This window comes from Sander lucioperca, chromosome 17 (genome assembly GCF_008315115.2).
Source record: "Sander lucioperca isolate FBNREF2018 chromosome 17, SLUC_FBN_1.2, whole genome shotgun sequence".
NCBI classification, from domain to species: domain Eukaryota; kingdom Metazoa; phylum Chordata; class Actinopteri; order Perciformes; family Percidae; genus Sander; species Sander lucioperca.
The window spans coordinates 22,784,144-22,806,216 of record NC_050189.1 but is presented as its reverse complement, the minus strand read 5'-3'; the positions used below and the strand labels follow the sequence as shown (position 1 = coordinate 22,806,216).

General features: G+C 40.8%; 1 protein-coding gene across 7 annotated transcripts in view; it reads left to right on the top strand.

Moving 5' to 3' along the window:
• The window catches only part of LOC116039899 (phospholipid-transporting ATPase ABCA1-like), a 204,571-nt gene that overhangs the window by 180,184 nt on the left and 2,314 nt on the right, over positions 1-22,073 (top strand). For all 7 annotated transcript variants that reach the window (XM_031285034.2, XM_031285035.2, XM_035994053.1 and 4 more), the window contains 5 exons: positions 1,217-1,358; positions 2,395-2,529; positions 4,090-4,193; positions 5,690-5,782; positions 16,363-16,606. In XM_031285034.2, coding sequence (XP_031140894.1) covers positions 1,217-1,358; positions 2,395-2,529; positions 4,090-4,193; positions 5,690-5,782; positions 16,363-16,606 — 718 coding nt within the window. The remainder of the gene's footprint in view (positions 1-1,216; positions 1,359-2,394; positions 2,530-4,089; positions 4,194-5,689; positions 5,783-16,362; positions 16,607-22,073) is intronic.

Sequence of the window (22,073 nt, the reverse complement as noted above, 5' to 3'; positions counted from 1 at the left end):
ATGCTTTCTGTGCATTGGCAAGAAAAATGATCGGCAGAAGAGAGGAAGCAGCATCTCTTCAATGGAAGTTCTTGCTCTCCTGACTGTCTTCTCTTATCTGTGATTATGTGCTCAGAGGGAATAGCTGTTCATACCTGCATTTGGCATCTGAGCCGGCTGGTGGATACCGTCTGCTAACAGCCAGTAGTGGCTAATTGGCTGTCTCTTTAACAAACTAACAGTAGCAGTGGACTACCTGGGTTGGGATTGTGTTTGATTTTTATTCGATTTTTGACCAACTTTTTATTCGTTTTTCACGCTATCCTCACAAGGTGGCATGAACATACAAAAAATACTGTACATACATAAGTACAAAAAACAAAGGGGAGCAGGAGCCATCCCCTTGTCCACCAGCTGGTGCTAACAATCTAAAAAGGTGGAGCTACTTAAAAAGCTTTGGTGAGACAGGGACAACCTGAACCAGCTAAAGGCTATACCACCTTTTGGTATATTGATCCTTTATCAAAGCTAAAATAAAACGTAATATTAAATCACTAAAGCTCTAGTTCACTATGGCCTTGTTGAGATCCAGTAGCCTCTTGACACATCAAATCACTCCTGGAAAATAACATTCGAGGGAAAAAATGGGTCCAATATTATCTTTTTTTTTTTAAACAAGGCAGCTGTAAAAAGAAGAAAGAAAATCCGCTGTAACATTTGTCGCCTGCAGGGGGTGAAGGTATTCATATTGTTGACTGCAGAAAGGGCACGTCTGCATCCAGAACTGCTGCTGCCATGGTTTTACTTGCCTCTAGTGGGTGCATGATGGTATGCCTAGAACTGCAAAACATTTTTTTTTTTTTTTGTTAGTATGTTTGCGTTTTCGTTTTGGGGACACTCGAGACCACGAGTACAGAATGTGAGATGAACCGCTCTGCTGCTCTATATATGTTTGGAAGAGTTTCAAAGAGAAATGCAGGCCTTGACACACTCCGCTCCGAGGTATTGGGGAAAATGTAATGAATCCTTCCAAACAAATCAGTTTCAATCTCATTTCTCTTTAAAATACAATAGGCAACATAAATGGTGTGTGTGCTTCTTGGCCTTCTAACTGTTCTCATTGTATGTTTGATATAAAAACTCTGTCTTGCTAAGGCATTACCTTTAAATCTGTGATCTCAATAATTAATAGCATCCATTGTCAAATCTCTAATCTCTAATATGTTCTCTTTCCCAGCATAAGAACAGAAATGAGGGACGTGCACCAGAACCTGGGCTATTGTCCCCAGTTTGATGCTATTAATGAGCTGCTGACTGGTCGAGAGCATCTGGAGTTTTACGCCAGGTTACGAGGGGTACCAGAAAACGAGATCACCATGGTAACCGTTATATCCTTCCATACATTGTTTGTCCTTGTACATTTTAAAACTGGGTTAACTTGTTTTACTCATGAGTAATGTTGTGAAGCACTATATCTTTAACATAAATAGCATAAATGTAGATTAGTTGTCAAGCTCTCGTAATTGGGATATTAAAAAAAAAAATGAAGAAACTGAAATGTTGGACTACTCCAAGACATGTTTATTTGCTCTCAGAATGTTTTATTTTTATTTTTACCATCAAAATACTTCAAGTAGAATGCATGTAGGGCAAGCTGAGGTACATGTCAAAGTGATAGATAACCTCAATGGGAGAAGCCATACATAATGAAAAATGGCCAGTGGTGGAAAAGCAGCAGCTGTGGGTTATGGCTCTACATTATTCACCATGTCCAGTGGTGTGGCCGGCCCTATGCAGCCTCCCCGCAATCCTCTCGCACCGCCTGCTTCTACAACAAGAAGATCAAAAGAGGAAGAGGCTGGCAGCGACCATACGCCTCGGACCCGGCGCCAGGGCTTTGATCTTTTAGCTGCAGTGTGAAAGGACCCTGTTCTGCGCTGCTAGCATAACTCTTAATTATGCTGTCGCCCATTGCGTCTTTTTTTGGTGACAATTCTCGATCCAAATTGAGCCCTTGTGTATTCATATTTGCATCATCGGTAAACAGAAATGTCAGTATGTTCAAGAAATGTACTGGAAGTTAAATGCAGGTGCCACAGCCTGCATGTTATTGTGACACTTAAACATGTCCTTTGAGACCTGGCTATATTGTGCACTTTGGCGATGTGCCTGATTGCTGGTGTTTGACGAGACATTATTAAAACAGCAAGGAGAAAAGTATCTTAGCAGCCTGTGATTAAGGTCTTACAGTGATGCCAGCTGTCATGCCTTGTCCTTGAAAACTACATAGCTTAAATACATTGGAGAGCCAAGTCAAAATATCATCCATCATGGAAAATCTGATGATGAGGTTTTTATGAACATTCTTCTTGACACCATAATTGGTTGGGTCACTTTTATTTCTCTATTCAAAAGGTGGCAGAGTGGGGGATCCAAAAATTGGGCCTGGTCAAATATTCCAACAAGTCAGCAGGAACCTACAGCGGTGGGAACAAACGCAAACTTTCTACAGCGATGGCCCTGATCGGTTGTCCTCCAGTGATATTCCTGGTGAGATACATCCTTATTGATGTAATGTACATGGTGAAATGTGATGCCCTGCTGTTTTATTAAGACTTAAGAGTGTAATACTTTAAAGCAATATTGATGCTGTGCAGATGGATTACAGAAGATCATTTTTTTTCTCTTAACAAGCACACAGAGACTTGGCTGTAGTAAGAAGATGGGATAACTCATGCTTTCAAAAGTTAGTAGAAAAACAGGTTTTGGATCAATCTGGAAAATCCTCACTGAATAAGAGAAGGGTATATTTTTCAGGAGTGACTCACTGGTCATGTTTAAAGTCACGTTTTTTCAAGAAAGAACCAATTCCTTTTGGAAAATGTTGAGCACACACAACTGTGTTTGCACGTATTAAATTCCTATTCATCAGGACTTAAAACTGAGGGTAAAAGCATTTTCTCAATGATGGAAGATTAATGAAGGCATGACTCAGAATACACTGCATCGCATGCTTTCAATTAAGCGGCTTTAATGTGCATTAGGAAGTTGTGTCCATGTTATTATGAGGGACAAACTTTAATGACCTTAAATCACTCTGGGGGCTCCCTGTGGGGGCTCACCAAAATATGGATTGACATTAAGATTATTGCAAATGTAACTTGTTATTCCATGTCCCAGCCACCACATCACATGGTCTAATAAAGCAGTAATATACAGTAATATTATATAAATAGATTTAAATGTCAGTTCATAACCACAAATGTCATAAAATATGCAACCTAATTGATGTTTGTTATAAATGCATTACTTTGCATGATTTAAAGCAACCCATGAGATTATGCTGCTAAGAACAATTTGAGTCAGGTAATGAATAATCTTTCCAATCATGTCTGTTTTCTGGCTCAGTGTTGCTTAGCCTATCGAGCTGCACTATTCCAAACCTGCTTATTTACGCGCCTGAACCAGGCTAGCCTTTACTTTGAGGCAGTGGGATAATGGGTTGTCTGTGTCAGTTTCACTATTGTGTGCTAGCCCAGGGAGTTGCACAGGGACACATTGGGCACAGTGATGGAAATACCCCATGGGATTTGTAGGATTCTGCTAGTGAGCGAGAACCAGCCCTGGAACGAAACCAGCCAATGGACTGAGTACTGTCACTCTCTAATCATGCACGAACAGACTAGCCCTGAGGAAAAAGAAACAGCAAGTCACTGAGACTGTGTGTGTTTTGCTATGTTGGAGAGTGCTACAGTATGTGTCTCCATTATGTGTACCTCCAGGTTTACTCAGATTTCACCCAGACTTTACCTAGGTATGTTTAATATGTCTCCTTACACTTCTATCTCTCCCACATGTGTACAGTATGTAAACACAGAGATGTGATGTGTTGAGATGTGATAACTGCTTTATGTGGCTTATTGCTGCTCCTTATGTTTCTCCTTTTATTTGTTACTCATCTGTATGTTTATTTAAACACATATGTCATTAAGTTATCTGTTTAAAGTAAATTGTTGCTGTAAATTGTATATTATGACATCCTACTTTCTTAAAGTATGTGCTGAGGCAGAATTCAATGGAAATGTTTTAAAGAGATGACATTTATTGCAGGATGAGCCAACCACTGGGATGGACCCCAAAGCCCGGCGCTTCCTGTGGGACTGCATCCTGAGTGTCATCAAAGAGGGACGCTCAGTCATCCTCACATCACACAGGTGCAACATCACTCTTTATTTATTGATTTTCTCTAATGAATTCACGCTTCACCCGATAAGATGAAGTCAAAATAGTTTGACTCTTCACCAGGGATAGCATAGCAACCAAACCATGAAATCAGCAGAAAATATTGTAACTATAATTGGTTAGAGGTACACTTTAGTTGTAATGTATTGTTTCCTGCGTGGCAGTTAATATTGGCTGCCAGAAACAAACTGGCTGCTATATAGCTTTCATGCATGAGGGCATATTGACCGACTGGTGCTTTTTTTCCTCCATGAAAAGGGAAACTGTCAATATCAGTGCTGGAGTCTTTTCATTATCCAAGACTTCCTGGAGCAAAGTTAGTCCCAACTTTTTCTTCTGTAGTGTTGGCCTGTTGGGGCATGGTTTTGAGTGAGTAGAACAATATTAAATGCCTAATTTCTTCCGAAACCTAAAACGTGATGGCCCAAGTCGATATGGAACATTTAACAATTTGCATGGCTATTCATTTTACCATTTCCCAAATTGCTTGGGTTTTTTAATCATTTGTGCCCCTGGCAGTGCATGTGCATACTATGTGCTGTTGTCTCATTTGGAATATATTAACCTCATTACATGTTTTCCCTTCATGGAGAAATAAAAGCATTTGTTGTTGTCCAAGGCAATGTGGCTGAGCTGCATCCAATCGTCCATGGCATGACCAGGTGGTTGTGTTTTGTTAAGTGGCAGATTCACCAGGTTTTACAAAGTCATAATCCTAATTGCACCATTCCTCAGAAAGGCTTCACAGGTTTTGCCTCAACTACAAATGACTCCTGCTCCAGCCCAACACCGAAAGAGAAAAAATGAGAAAATAAGAACTACAGATGGTCCCTTCCTCTCTCTCTAATTACCAAATTTGTCGTCCATTTAAGGTGTCAAAGTAGACATGTAAAAATGCTCTAATTCAAACTTTAACTGTAATTGAGGAAATAAGTCTCTGTAAATAAGTAGATATCTTCCACAGCAAAAATAATGTGAGTTGGCACAGTCTAAAATTGAGTTCTACCCTTTATAAAAAAAAAACATCTGTGATAAATGGCTTAGCCTTAAATACAGAATATTTTAGCATTTGAATGAGGCCAGACGTTACAAAAATCATTATACTAAAAAGACCTGTTTTAAGATGTCATTGTCTTTCATCTGGTGAGGATGTAGTCTTGCATTGCCAGACCTATCTCTGCAGTGCTGTGTCAGTGATGGAGTATGGTCTGGCTACACCACCTATATATTCTGGGGTAGCGGGAAAAAACGCTCTGGCTTGTTTGTATTTCTTTAAAACAATAGCAACCATCCTGGGCGGCGTTAAGCCCCGATAGCAGAGATAGCTAGAGGGGATGGACATCACACGGCATATCAGGCCTTATCCCAGCTATGAACATCCATTGAGCCAGACTAGTAGGTAAGAGACCCTGGAATTATTACTGCTTCTCATTTTTGCAACCCCCCCTCCCCTTCTTTGTTTTGATAGTATGGAGGAGTGTGAAGCACTGTGCACACGCATGGCCATCATGGTCAACGGTCGCTTCAAGTGCCTCGGGAGCATTCAGCATCTGAAGAGCCGGTAAGTGTCCTTCTTTTACAACTGGGTTCGTTACACCAAGAGCAGAATAAAAAAAAAAAATCTTTGAAGCTCCTTGAATTGAGATGAAAGAAATCTGTCTCCCACTGAGGTGTTATGTTATGTATACTGTATATATAAATAACATAAGACCCTGTGTATTGGCAATAAGAAAATGATTCAGGTTTTTCAAGAAAGCTAGTTTGACGGCGGAAAAAAGGGTCCGTGCGCCGGGCGCATGGTTCAAAAGGGTTGAACTTGGTGTCTTCATTAAGGTGTGTTTGTGTGTGTGTGTGTGTGTGTGTGTGTGTGTGTGTGTGTGTGTGTGTAAAACAAGCATAGTGTGTGAGACTTGCTGCCTCAAGATAGCAATATGCCAAGAATTCACCTTAGCACACCTCCCTGTAAGACCAGCATGCCCATGGGCACAAAGATGGGCGCAGGTGCATTTGCTATTTAAACGTCGCGGGCGCTGGACGGGACATTGACAACTGCGTCAGTCTTAAACTAGCAAAGATACTTGCGTTGGGCTTTGCATTGCACCAGCTGCAAGATAGGGCCCATAGTGTATATCCCAAAATGTACAACTATGCCTTTAATATGATATGCACCTCTCCTTTCTACATGCTTTCATGTTTCAGAGGCTATGCAATGATAATGTATTCATTTGTTTTGCTTACCAGGAAGCTTCTTGTCTTAATACACCCACATATATGTCCCCATATATGTTTAGTGTAGACATCTACATCATCAACATGATTGTATTGATTTCACATTAAAAGGTCTTTATATGTGGCAAATGTGCAGACGGTCAGGTTAGTGTCCCAAGTCTTTCTCCATTATCTCGATTTCTCATTTGTTTCTCTACAGACCCATAAATTCTATTTCCTCCATCCCTGTCATTATGCACACCCTTAATAGGCTTTGTGCATGTCTCTTAATGTTTTTTGCTATGTCTCTATAACAGATACAGTATTCCATGCCCCTAACTCTTAGCACTCAGACCTGCTCTCTGATATTCATCTGACATTTCCCAGAGCCAGCACTTATGCCCCGAGCCCTGCATGTAACAGTGAGACCGATCCATTACTTTAGGTACAGTCCGATGACATTATTACCACTCACACACACATTTTGTGATCTTGTAAGAGGAAGGACATTCCACGCGCACACAAGAGCTACACACACGACAGGAATGTGTGGTGGAGAGAAAGATCAATACACCTGGGATGAAGGGAGGAGCAGACCATTTTTAAAGTTGTGACGGGGATTAGGGGATTCGCCTGGAACTGCATTGAGGGGGCAATAGTGTCAAGGGTATTTCACATCAAGAGCGTTAATGTCATATCATTGGCCACTGTCACTGAGAAAGGTAGCTTGTAGATGGGGCTTAAAAAGAGTGAGATCGAGGGACAGTTGAGAGGCGTAGCGCTAAAGTGGGAGAGTGATTTACCAATCAGACCCCTCCCAGATGTTAGGGTAATTGACAGATTCTCTGTGTCATTTACCACCTGTCTGTAGGGGAAAGAGCTTGTGGTGTAAATTATTTATGAACCACGCAGGAGGTATAGGATAGGTAAGAGCCATGGAAGCAATGGGGGAGGAGGGGAGAAGCAGCAAACAAGGGAGGAGAACAAAGGGTTAACACATGTCCTACTTCACTCAACATGCTATCAGGTAAAAGGGAATCACACTTCACAAGACAGTCAACTGAGGGAAAGCCAGATAAGCATGACGTCTACACCGATTTTTGCCGTGCTTATTTTAGATCTCACACGGACAATTTACATGCTGCTGAAATGCTATCTCTCAGTTCTTGCCACACAGTGAATAATTTCTAATTAAGCGTCCCTATCTCCTCAGCGCTTGGTGTAATTAATGTTTCATGAGGTGTGGGACCCTGGTAATGACTGAAAAGGCAATTAAGGACTGTCTTCTCTGTTTTCTTTTCTCGTCACTATCCAGCCACATGTTTGTGCTGCCATGTCGCTTCCGCCCCTCCACACACACACTCCCACCCTTGGCTTAGCATGTTATCCACCACCATTTAAGTTGTTGTGATGATCCAGCGTTGCAGAGTAACTTATTTAATTATTATTTAGTATTTTGTGTTTGTCTCCACATCTGAGTCCATAATGTGGGAATGGAGGGGCTGATTCTCACAAATGCACAAGCTGTTGCCAGTTTGCAGATGGGAAGAGTTCCATCAGACAGCAGGGGTTAAAGTAGCAGGGGGAAGTATGCCGATAGAGGCAGGTGGTGTACGCCATCGTCACACGGTGTGAGCGGCTGACCTGCAATGCTGGGGCTGCCGCTTCTTTCTCCTGCCTCCACCCCCAACGTCTCCATCTCTTTTTCATCACAAGCCCATGAAAGCAGTGCAGAATCTCGCAGCTCTCACATTTTGACCCCCTATTGCTCACCTCCCACATTCGCAGCTCTCACTCCCCCCATCGCCTCCTCTCCCAACTCCTCTCCTTCAAAAATGTCTCGCTATATTACCCTTATTTATTCTTTCCTCTGCTACTGTCAGGTGGCAAGGCTTCCAACACAGCTATCCAAGTGCTTGTTAGTGCTGCCCCCTTTAGTTCAGTGGTGACCCTGTCTTTATCACTCAGATGCCCTTTTGCTACTTTAACAAGCCCGCCTCTGTATATCAATCAAGCCCCAAATGAGCCAAAATAGCCTATTTAAACTGCTAGAAAGTTAGTCAGTAGTGTGAGTGTGAGACGGGCTGAAGAATTGGTTTGCTCTGTGAATTCTGAACAGTAGGGCGGCCATTTTGAGAAGCCCCTTTATTATCGTCCTCCATGGCTGTGAAAAACATCCTCCCTACCTTAGCTGATTTTGAGTCCCTCAAATCAATCACACTTCCAGGAATTTATGAAAGACTGACAGAAAGGAGGGGATATAAATAAGTTTTAAAAAAATGTGCAAGAGGCTGTAAATAGTGCTTTAGTACAGCAGTGTGCTGGTGTGAAAGCTCCCAGGTGTTAAGTAAACCAAAATGAAGTGGAGGAACCAATAAAAGCAGCTTCAAAGCTCCCCTATAATCTTGTCAGTTAGAGAGGACACCCGCTAGCCGATGCAGGATTTTTCACTGATTGATATCATTCATATCCCCTCTTCATAGAGTACCTGCAGTAAGTACATACCACAGCCTGGAGTCTTATTTTCTCCTTGCTTAAAGCACGTCATGATATAAAAGTGGAGGGTAAAGTGCCTTTAATGCATTAAGGTAATGCGGTGTGGGCGCTGGAGAGTTTTTACAAGAGTGGTGTCTAAAAGTTTTGGATCAATCCCCTAAAGTTGATGTTGAGAAGTCCAATAAACTCCTTCCCACTCACTCTGCGTCAGCTCTGCAGGTGTGCCATTAACTAAATAGTTTACGGCATTTAAGTGCGTGTCACCGGCGAAGATGGATGATAAAATAATTCTCTTTACGGTTTACGATGCATGAGAAATGTAGGTGTAATTAAGACTGCTAGAACATTGACAGACAGATGGTGTACTGTATATGTACTATACATATCGAGGGAGCTGTCTGCACTCAAAATATACCAACTCTTACCTAATTCCCTTGATAACTGGTGAGAATATTTTATGCAGGAATTTACATTAGTTTTATCATAGCTTATTTTTGTGCTTACAGTCAAGGCAAGCATCTGCATTGACATTTGATCCTTCAAGGTCTGCACAAATTGGTACGTGACTCAAAGGCTTTATATTAGGTGAACTATGCATGTTTGAAAATCGAGTAGTAATAATTTTACAGACCAGATGATGGCCTTCATGTGAGATTACTTTTGAAGCACAATATTGCATGCAAACACCTTGTAAATATGTCTTGACATAGAAGCAAACTGCCACTACTTATCGCTAAAAACTCACTAAGGACAGGTTTAATAGTTTTATTTGAACACAATAATCTTCACTCAAGGTTCAATTGCTGCCTTTTATCTTAAGCTTCCATTTGCATTTAACTGCTAATGCTAAACTACTATTTCCAAGGTAAAGAATGAACTTCATGCTTAGGTTTTATTCTAAGTTACTTTAACTGCTCATAATCTCACTTCATTACTTGAAGGCCCTTGATTTACAGCACACTTTCAACTCTAACCATAACTCACACTGAAAACTTGTTACATTGTCAGAGACTAGCTGATTTTCAGAAATTAATTTTAAGCAAACTAAAATACAGTTTAATACATCAATTTTCTTTACGTCTTTTCTGGTTGGACAAAGATCCCCTATCTATTCCTCTATCCATTCATCTATCCTCACACTGCCTATGGAGCCTCTGCCTAGAGCTCCGTTGGCTCCCCCTCCAGGAATTAAAGACGCTTTTTGGATAACTTCCTGCCTGATCAAAGCGTCAGACCACCCAAGCAACACTGACCTCATGCCCCGCATCCGCCCTCCCCCCTGCGGACACAAATACAAGTTTGGCAACGACGAGGGTGACCTTTCTAGACTCCCTCAGATGAAGGAAGGCAGCAGAATTATTTTCTGCCTGTCATGCCCTTATCTGTGTCTGGCTGTTGTTTGTTTTAAATTACATGGAAGAACGACTTTCCAGCAGATTCGGGTGTAGAGAAGAGGATGAGGCAGAATAACGAAAATGTAGAAAAGAGAACTGCAGCACAGACATTAGTGTCTCTGCCACGCTGTGTTGAGCTGCTGTATCATATCTCTAATGTAAAATATTATGAAAAGGATTAGTTGTGACAATGTGGTACAGTCATGACTTTACATAATCCATTCATTATATTTTCTATGCCATATTCAACCCTAAATTGCAAAGATCTTGCTTTTAGCTTTAAAATCACCAATCTGCAGTAAAAAGCTAATTAATTGTTTTAAACTTGCTGTTATGTTCTGTTTAGATATAGATATCTAAAGGCCAGTTTATACTTCTGCATTGAATAGCCTGACGTGCAGCTCCCAAGAAATGTAACCACATGTTGCGCCGATACAGTTCCGAGTTCTGGTAGCGTCACATTTCGGACAAGCACAGAAAATTCACCCTACTCCTGCCTTAGGCTACTGTAATTTGTTCAATGGTCGTACAGACCATCTCCTCTGACATCTTCTACTGTATGTTTTCTGCGGTAATTTCAGTAAAAGAAACTGTTGTTCAACATTTGTTAGCTTCAACTCCAACGTGATCTGCTTGGTTTTCGCCATTGTTTGAAGTACATGATGAAACTCAACACAGTGGCGTGGAAATCCCACTGCCAACTAGCGGTTTTGGCGATGTAATTGCGGAGTGACGCAGACACACCAGAGCACAAGTATAAATGCTCACAACGGCGTAGGCTACAGTGCAGAGCCTACATACAACTATATATATTAGGGGTGGAACGGTACACTGAAGTCACGGTTCGGTTCATACCTCGGTTCAGACATCACAGTTCGGTTCGGTACAATGGAGGGAAAAGCAAAACAAATATGCAGAAGGCAATTTTTTTATTGTGCATGTCTCAGGCTGTACCACCTAGTGTCATCCAGTCTCTCCCCTGAGCTAGCTGCAACAGCCTGAAGCATATAAAGTAAGATGTAAACAGTAAACAATAAGTAGGCTACCCCACATCATCTCCAGACTCCATCTGGAACTTATAAGACAATCAGCTAGTAGTGTGATATGGGAGACAAGCGCTGCTCTCATATGTGAATGCATAGAGCAGGGGTGTTAAAAGAGCAGCTTCGGTTACACAGAGCAGTTGGCGAATTGTGGCGTTAGCTTCACACACTAACAGCGGAGCTAGCAGCAAACAGCGAAGCTAACGGCGGAGCTAACAGCTAACGGCGGAGCTAAAAGCGGAGCTAACAGCGGAGCAAACAGCGAAGCAAATGCGCCTGGAAGCCATTTGTGGTCGAGGCAAGAAGGGATACAGCTACAGTACATCCGTGTTTGGTTGTATATGGAAGGGACTAGTTTGCTTCGTGTGGACTCACTCATTGACATATATAGCCTATAAGGACTCACTGGACCGACTGGACATGTAGGCGGAGCTTGGGAGCTTCAGAGCTAAGGCTTGATTATTGATTATTGAAGATTAGGTGTCCCTAAGAAACGCGTATGTAACAGTAGTTCCACATTACATGAATTCATTTGCACGCGAGTTTTATTTATTTTTATACCGTGTATTCTCCGTGTAAATTCATGTACCGAGACGCCCGTACCGTTTCGGTTCAATACGAATACATGTACCGTTCCACCCCTAATATATATATAACTTTATAAGCCTACCTTTCCCTACACAGGCAGAGTTTATTTGAGGAGAGCCAAAACAGACAGTGTATCAAAGATAAAATAACTTGTTTTGTTGTGAATATGTGAGGCAGAGTAAAGAAATTATGAACATAAAAGAAAGATATTTTTCCCAGTGTGCTGCCTGAAGCCCATGTGTAGCTGCAGACAGAAAGGAAATAAAAGTAAGCTAGTCAGGGAGATAGAATGAGGGGAAGCTAATTGATAAGCCCTTTTACTGTCACTGACAAGCAGCATTTCATTACCCACGTATGCCCCAAACCATTTCACCAAACCCTTTAGCCACAATACCTCCTGCCCTTATTGGATTTTTGCAAAAATATTTTTGCATCTTGGCTGAGCTTGGCAGTCTTTGGACAGCACATATCCTGGGCCTGCAGCTATAATAAACATAGGGGGATTATGGTCATAGTCTTGATTGGATGATAAATTAAGCTTGATGTGTGAGGATGGTTGTGGTGTTATGGTGGTGGTGTCGTCTGTTCATCAGAAATTGATGCGTCTTTACACAATGAGAGATGTACTTTGGCTATACTTTATAAAATGGGTTACTCATAAAAGGCGGTGCTGCGTGTGCAAATCAAAGCAGATTTTAATTGGAGATTTGAGAGATAATTTCGGAACTACAGTCTTTTGGACTGAGCAGCTTACCAAGGTAGATGTGCATGTGTTTCCACGGAAAATGATCAAAAGAGCATATTACATTGAGAAGTATCAAGTCCTACTGTATAATATCCCTGATTATGACAGTCCTTGTATGCCTAATTTCAGTGGCACATATGAATCGTAATTATATTAGGATGGAATGTAGTCATGAAAATAACAAATTAGTTTGGATACTAACTAAAGGGAGCCTCTTAACTAAGGGCAAAGCACTGCTACGATTTCTTTTGTGCTATAATACCAGAGTTGTTGAGACCCCTGTTCCTCTGATGATCGTGATAATCCTGCTTTGCCATTTGCACTTTGAGCTGGTCAGTGTGGAGTATAATTTGAAATGGTTGAAGGTCTGTCTAAAGGGCTGCTGCTTAATGACGCACTATCATGCTGATACTTGCAGGGCACCCATAGTTTAATCCACATGATGTGTACTACATAAAATGTTTTAGAGGTTCATGGGGATGCTTTTGATCACCCGTGGTGTGCAGCCCCTGAGGAGATCACAGTGCAGGCACAGTTCTCAGATCATCCCTATATAGTAGGCTTGATGCAGTTGTGGTTGTGGAGAGCATGCCATTCGCTCAGTTGCATCATAAAATGGGAAATACTTCTGTCGTTGCTGCATTCTTGTGTGTCATTTTGATGTTTTATTCCCATAAACATTGTAATTTAAATGTGTAAATATTTAAACATTGTTAGTTTTCTTCTGAACATTTTCGCACACTGTGGTATCGGACCACAATGCTAACAAACACCAAAATCCTAGCAAGACTTCCTAATTTTCTCACCTCAATCTTTGTAATCTTTGTTGTACACCACGTGGCAGGAGACAGAGGTCATGGAGCAAAATTAGAATGATAAAGCAGATCACTGGTTCACATGCCAGCTCCTGTAGATTTATGTCCATATACTTCTGACATCTGATCACGAGATGTATCCTAGCACGTCCAATCGTAATGCAAGAAAATTCCAGTTAAGCAGGGTTCAGACCTGCCAGTCGATGTGCCTAAGCATGATTCTAAAAGTAGCATTAAAAAGACACTTATGCATTTCTAATGGAAATGAATATAAGATAAGCATTTCCATAAACTGTACAATTTATGCAAAGTTACACTATTCTTGCACTGTGGCTCTTCAACTTCAAGCAGTCGTGTTTTAAGTAAAGGGACTCTGCTACCCATGGGGTCCATTCATTGTGCTTCTCAGTAGCAGCACAGAGCTTCACTTCCTCTCTCACTCCCTTTGGGATTGTGTAGGCCTGCAATTTATTCACCATATCTCTAATTGCCACTAAGGGAGACTCTGACTCTTGTTGCACATTGCTCTGTACTAGCCCACAGTGGACATTTCCATGAGTAAATCCAACATTAGGGAATTAATTAGGCAGAAAACAATGGGTCATAAGAGTGCTAACAATAGAATAACAAGGCACGGAGTCTTATTTGGTGCTCACAAGACGTAGCATACAACTGGGAAGATGCAGAATGCTAATTAGCTTTAGAGCTTAGCTGTGGTGTATTTTCATCTGTGACAATATGTCATGTCTAGAAATATCATTCATGTTGTAAAGCTATACCAATAGAGCATGTCGACTTATTTTCAAAACTGTGGCTGTTCAAGCATTTATATCCTATCTCAGTCCCTCCAGAAAAACGCGATTATGCGATCGCATAATTCAATGCATAATCAGCCAAAGTCTTTATGCACTTTCACCGCATAAATTGCCAATTTTATTTAAATATGCGGGGCTTGCATGATTTCATAATCCCTGCATTTGCGTTGCAAAAAAGTCACATATCTTAGCAGAAAGTTGAAAAATATTGCGTTTACTTCACACAAGAGCAGCCATTTTCCCCTGTTGCCATGGGAACGTTATGATGTGACGTAATTACGCGATGTGAACATCATCGAAAAGCTGCAAACCCCGCGATGAAGCCATGATGAAACGTGCAGTTGAAGTTCCTGCAATTTTTGCAAGTTCCCGCAATTTCATCGCATAAAATTGCATAAATATCCCGCATATTCCATCGCATTTTTTAAGAAAACGTGCCGCATAATCAAGGATTTTTGCCCACAACAATCACAAAAAAACTCCGCATTTTTCTGGAAGGACTGCTATCTGCATTACTTATCATATACTAGCAATAACTTAGGAGTTTTTGTAAAAGATTCTTCAGACAGAGCTTTTATGTTCAGATTGTTAAGGCAGCAATAATTGAATTTTTTTGCAACTTGATGGCAACATGACATATTACACCTTTTCATTGTTAGCAAACAGTCGGCTATTTACACATCTAGCAGACCCTGTGGAACATTAACATTGATTTGGAGTCGTCTTTTTGGCGGCTCGTCAATGTAAATCCTCTCCTTTTAGCTTCAGCTGCTTAATGCTACAACCTGTTCACCAGGCCTACTGTAGTGGCTAACTTTGTCTGTCTGCTGTTTGATGCTGGTCAGGTAGCACATAGCAGCTGTAGAGCTTAAAGGGATACTTCACCGATTTAGCATTAAGCTCTGTATCAGTAGAAACATGGTAGTATTTTCGAATGGCCGTGCTTCCCTCCCTCATGTCCCCCTGAGACAAGAGATCTCTGTATTGTGGGTCTGGAAAAAATCTTCCGATGACGCAAAATGACGATTTTTGCGTGATCGATCAAGATTTTTTGCCCAGAGGCAATGGACTACAGCCAGTAGTAGGAGCTACTTCCGCATGTTTTCAACCCACCCATAGGGGGTTGGACTGTCGTCTTTACACAAAGTTTTCCGAAGCAAAACGGGCGTCAGCCATCTTGAATCGTCACTAAACAGGCATGTAAACAGGCTCCGTCTTTTCCATACTGTCTATGGTCTTTACAGCAGAAAACTTTTTATGCACAACATTATGTGCATTCAAACTACCGCACATGTGTACCACCGGGATAAATTGGTACAGATCAGAGAATATGAAGGAAACTTTATTACAGACGGAATACTCTACACACTGTGCAAGCTTCGCCTGCAACAGAGACCAGCAGCTGAGCCTGCGGTCTCGCTCTATGCTGCTAGCCGGTAAGGTGACATCCTCAGCAGTGCAACTTAGAACGAGGGCTGGACTATGAGCTAGCTAGGTGGAAAGCTAACGCTAGCCGGCCACCTGTTCCATCAATCCTGCTTGCAAGTTTCCGCTCATTAGACAACGTTTTTTCCTTTAGTTGATATAACCATGCAAAGGCTTCTTAACTAATATCCACCCTTTTCGAAAAAGCAATTTCTGTTTCAGCTGTTTGGGCTTTTTTGCTTGACTCAAATTGATGCTGTCTTTTACATTTGGTGAGTGTGTTGAAACCTACTATTACTTGAAGAAGTTTATCATCAGCTGGTGACATTGTTGCAATGTTGTTGAAGTTGTAGCTGCTTTTGCTTCCAACTGCTTGTGACTCGACTGCTCCTGTTGCTCACCACATCCGGGAAGCTTGAAATGGTGGGGAATATGAGACCAATTATATTTTGCTTCCCATCTCGTCGCTTTCTTCCATTGCACTATGCCGTGACAATAGGAGAAAATAAAAGTTAATTATTTAGATGACCAGCCGTGAACAGTTTGGCACTGGCATGCTTGTTTGCACTTCTGTTTTTGTACTTAAAGCTTAATTGTGGCCTTTTATTCTAGATTTGGAGATGGCTACACAGTAATTGTGAGGGTTGGTGGCTCTCCTCCTGCATTGAAGCCAGTTGAGGACTTCGTCCAGCAGTCCTTCCCGGGCAGTATCCTGAAAGAGAAGCATCACAACACACTGCAGTATCAGCTCCCGTACATACAGGGAGCTTTGGCCAACATATTCAGCCAGTTCACCAGCCATCAGCAGAGACTGGGTGTGGAAGACTACGCTGTGTCCCAGACCACCCTGGATCAGGTAAGGCCCAAACAATTTGATAATGGCTTAGCTTCTGACCATATACTTCTATAACATTTGCCCTCAATTGACAGATGTAAGTGAAACAATGACAGACAGCACTTTGATTAATGTAAATATTCAGTGTATGATAAGATACTGTATATTTCTGCTTTTTGCATGAAGTTGGTAATTAGCCCCAGGTCTACATTATGTCTGCATCAGATGACATTTCTAGAGGTGAATATAGTCTCCCTTTGATCTTCTCTATGGTATCATTCTCCAAGGTTAGGTTAAAATCAATCAACGGAAATCTCTACACCTCTATCCATTGTAACTACTACACCAGCCAGCAGTTATTCCAATCTTTTGATCTTCATCTCTACCATCAGAAATGGTAGCAATATATTTGCAAAACTTTTTCACAAGGCTTTACCCACACAGGGTCCATGCTTTTTTTTGACTTGTACACATGATTTGCCCAGTAGTGGCTCTGCATTGGGAACCTGGCAGGCTCTAAAAAGAGCAAAATGAGCAAAAATGCACAGCAAAAGAAATGACACACAGGCTCCATAATGTGTTTATCATGTCAGCTTTGCCTTTGGTATTAGTAGCCTAAATTGTGGAAACGTGATTATTTCCAAAGGTTTGTTCAAGGCATAGAGTTGGTGGTGATGTACTACCAGTGATGGAGTGCCTGTGAATGTAGTTGGGAAAGTGGTTCTGCATTTTGACAAAAAGTGGCGTTGAGCATAGAAGTGGAGTTAATAATACATCCTTGAGAGCACAACATCAGTTTTTGCTGATTTCAGCTTGTACAGTAGCATGGGATGCACAATTTGACTCCAAATTTTAGCTCTGACATGGGCAAAATTTAGGCTGACTGTAGAGTATCCCGGGGCCATGTTCTATTGTCCAACTGTAATTCTGTGGAGTGCCAGCTCAGTTTAACAGATCATTAGGTCATCAGTTAATGCATTCAGGATTCTAAGTGCTCTCAGTTAATGCACGTCTGCTCAGTCCAGGATAAGATTTAAAGATCTATCATTGCCCACACATTGTCCTCTCCCATTTAGGCTGTCAGACTGACCAATGAGGACTACACTTGGTTTGTGTAGCCAAGGTAGTTCAGCCGCCAGGTCCCAGTATTGATCAAGAATCTGGACTGAGGTTGTTTTTAACATAAAAAGCTCCACCAGCCAGTTTTTTTTATTCCAGCCCAAGTGCATTAGCTAGACCCCCTGATTGGTGAGATAAACTGAGCCCTGCATGTTACGCACTGGCTTCACCTTGTGTTTTCCAAATGGCCCCAGGGACCTGATGCAATCAGGCGCTCAGAGGTGAGTGTGAGTGTGTCTGGTCTCCATTAGCTCAGCAGCAGAAGACCAGGTGGGGGGTAAGGATGACCTCTGAGGGGTCCAGACAGGTCATCGGTCCACTCCACCATGGGGGCGCCTCTTCTTGGATTTAAAAAGAAAATGTCCTGACAGAGATGTGAATGTGGCCCTGATGTGAATGTGGCCCTGTTTTTCTTTAAATCAAATTATGTGATATGAAGAATACCAAGAATGTTAAGCATTTCATTGTCAACATGATCCCCCTGTGGATAACTCCTAATTTAAGATAAAACCATCACATTTTGCAGCATCATTTAAGTAGAATATGCCCTTTAGGCAATTAGCCCACCACGAAGACAGGAAAGGAATATATTAAAAGCTAAATGCTTTAACCTAGTGTGGGTTACAGTCAGATTGGTTTGTAAGGATTTTTAGCAGAACCCTGTTTCTACTTCACAGATCATTGGCGTCAACCAATACTTCTACCTCCAACTTTGCATAATGTCTGTTTTAACTTTTTCGTCAACTTGCCCCACATTCAGCACTGGTCAATATTTACCAGATAGGAGTCAGTAAATAAATCATACTTAGATCAGGAGGTCACAGTATTAAAACACAGAGGGGAGGACTGGAGAACCTGTGGAGACCCAGACTGTCACCTTTCCGCTGGTGATTTATAGAGAGTAGCCTTGACCTATAGTATAACACCAGTCTTGCACTACAATTAATATTGATCCACACAGCCTGGAGCTCACGCGTTAACGCTGATGGCCAAGACTGTGCAGAGCAGATGGAGCATTTGAAAGGAAAATGTGACTTTCTAAACTGTCTTTTTGATCTATATTGTGTGGAAGGAATGTAACGTGTTTGCTACTTTATGTGTGGACAATGGTCCACATTCAACCTTGCCTCTACTGCACCACTGAAGCAGACAACCGTTTAGTTACTTATTATATGAGGTCTTAATTATCAACTACACTTCCCTGTATTCTTATATCCAATAAAAAAATGTTTTACTTCAATATATTTTGCAAACATTTTAGTTTCATTACCCACTATGATTAAGTATAATAATAATAATGTAAAGTAATTTGACCTCTTACGAAATACTTATACCCTTCTCGGAGTTAATGTAACACAAACCCTTCCTGTCTATTACTGTATTAAATACTTCTTAGCTTTTCTAGCTAGAGAACAGTCATATTTTTAATTCCTTCCCCCTATTAGAAGCTAACATGCTCTCACACACTGTGACTATTGTATAGGTCATTTACAGTCCATCCAATTACCTCCTAATTATAGTAAAATTAGACGCATAATATAGATGCCTAAATAATATATTTCCCAGAAAAGAATTTATTATAAAAATATAATTTAGGGGTAAATGATAACATGTAATGATGCTTACAAGCCAATGTAAATGTCTATTGATGCTTTAATTATTTATAAAAGCCTTTTGCTACATGTAGTGTGCATTAGTTGCAACTTTTTCTTTTAAGAAATATGTGAATTATTTAGTATTTTACTGTAAAATAATACTGTGATGCCATTCAAGGCATGTACTCATGCCTTATAATGCATACTGCAGTCCATTTTTAGACCAACAGACAGGTTCTTCCACCGCTAAACAACATTTCAAAGTTGGTGTCGTATTAAACGCAGAGCATAACCATGTGGATGACATGTATGTAAAAATAGCCATTTTACATTTAGCAAGAACTCCTTTGGTATACAGGAGAGGTTAATTGGGTGATTCACGTCCTTTCCCTCCTCTGTTCTGCCTCAGCGGGCATCAAATAAACACCCAAATGTACCCTCTGCAATGTAATTAATGTCTGTATCCATCTGTTATTAAAAAATGCCACTCAACAGCACTGGTGCATGACGTTCAGGTCATGAATGGATGCTTGGCTAAATACAGAAAGTGTACATCATGAGGAAAGTCACATCACAAAGCAGGGGATGAATTTACCATGGTCATCTCAGTCACAAAATGTAATACCATTACCATTCTAGGATTCTTACAGAAAGTGAAATACAAACAGTACTTTTACTATTCTATAAAACTAAAAACTAGAAACAAAACTAGACAGCCTTAACTATCAATATGAAATGCTGTGCATGCCTCAGCACATCAAGCCAATATCAGCCAGTGGCAGGGTCAGAGGCCGAGAGAGATGGGTGGAGGCTGTATTTGTTGCTACTGTCATTCATATCCTCTTACTCATTCTCCCCTGATAAGATGCTTTGACAACTGACCTTGAAACACACTGTTGATGGTCTGACATCACACACACAGAAGCATACTGTAGCCTCAGGCATTCTGCAGGCATAGCTAGCTCCTTAGTTACAAGATAGTCTGCTGCTTTACTTTTTCTACACCCACCTAGCCTCCAGCTCCACAAGCTTTGAGGTCAGGTAGCTTTACATATGTAGGTACTAAATTCCAATAAAATTATAGTTTTATTGTAGGATAATACATTTTGCTAATGCTTTGGAAATACACTATATGAAGTGACAAAATCCTGTTTTACCTTGGAGTGAACAAAGAACCATAATCCGCTCGTGTAGAATTACAAATCCCCACTGGAAGCGTACATTTTTTTTTTTTGTGAAATCATGTGTTTAAACAATCTGACGCCTTAGTTTAAACTGGGTCAGAATAGTGAAAGAGCAGAATTTGCCACCGCTCATTACTACCGCCAAGCAGCCCTTGAGCATGCATTTAACTCTAGCTTCAGCTGTTCAGCTGCTTGAGGCCAACAAATAAAGTAGGGCTGTATTTGTGCTGGGTTGCTCCCAAAGGTGACTTTAAAACAGTGTTTTCCAGGAAACAAGTATTTGTGCCCACTAAGTGTATCCTAGGTAAAGAAAAAAGTTAAATTTAGGAATCTTCAGCTGTAATAATACTTTCCTTAACGGACTTGAACCATAACATCAAGGTTGTGAGCAGGACTATGTCTGATGATCCGTCCTTAACATAGTAACACTGAGACCAATGCAATTTAGATGTGCTCTGTTAGATAACATTATATTTAAAATGAATTCAATCATATCATTCCATAAAGGTAAAGGGCCACATTTTTGGAAATATGCGTATGTTGGAGCCGGGAGTCAGTTAGCCTAGCTTAGCACAAAGACTGGAAGCGGGGGGAAATAGCTAGCCCGGTCCTGTCCAAAGTGAAACAGTCTGCCTACCAGCACCACTAAAACTTGTTTCAAAGCTCAAGCTCCAGACTTAATGCACAAACATGAGAGTGGAATTGATTGTCCCCTAACTCAAACAAATGTGTTTTTCAAAATGTCAAACAGTTTTTTAAAAGTTCCAATGTATATAACTTAATATAGCCTATTACAAGAGCAATAGAAAATGCCTCCTGTCCGCACTTTCGCTACCATATGACAAGATATTACCCAGTAGTGACAAAGTTAATACATCAAAAAACGGAATTTACTATCGTTAGACTTTTTCTCTTTATCGTTAACATAAAGCTATAAGGCAACAGATTATATAAATTGGCTAATTAAAAACAGAAGCTTCAAAGGCCGGCAGGATAGATCTTTATTACTCTCACTTCATTATCTAAGCTTCTTAAAAACAAAAGCTCGAAGGACAATATTATTTATTTCTGTTCATTTATGCTCTTTCACATGTATTTACTGTCTGTCCCATTTAATTTATTGGCGATGTAGCTATGAAAAATGATGTAATTCATAGGGAGTCTGAGTAGTTTCTAATGGAATTGGTCTGGGTGACTTCTTTATTTATTTTTCTTTCATTGAGTTTTTAAATACAATCACGTTATTCACATATCCTTTTATATTCACAAGATATGAGAATGTTTGAATGAAAAAGCAATGCTCTTATCATTTTATATGAGTCTCTTTGTTGCTTTTTCCTGTGGAGTAAAAACTGTGTTGCTTTATCACAACAGACGGCTAATGCTAAGAGAATAAAAAGTCTGGACTACAGCGATGTTTACAGCACAATGAAATACACACAGCCTTTTATGAACGCCATAGGATTGATTTCTTCTGACATTAAACGGGCATCACAGAGAGAAGAATGATTGTTTTATTCTCTTTCTCAGCTGGTCAAAGATGTCAAACTGACATTCACTGTGTGAGCTAGACGCTTACTTGATGCTTCA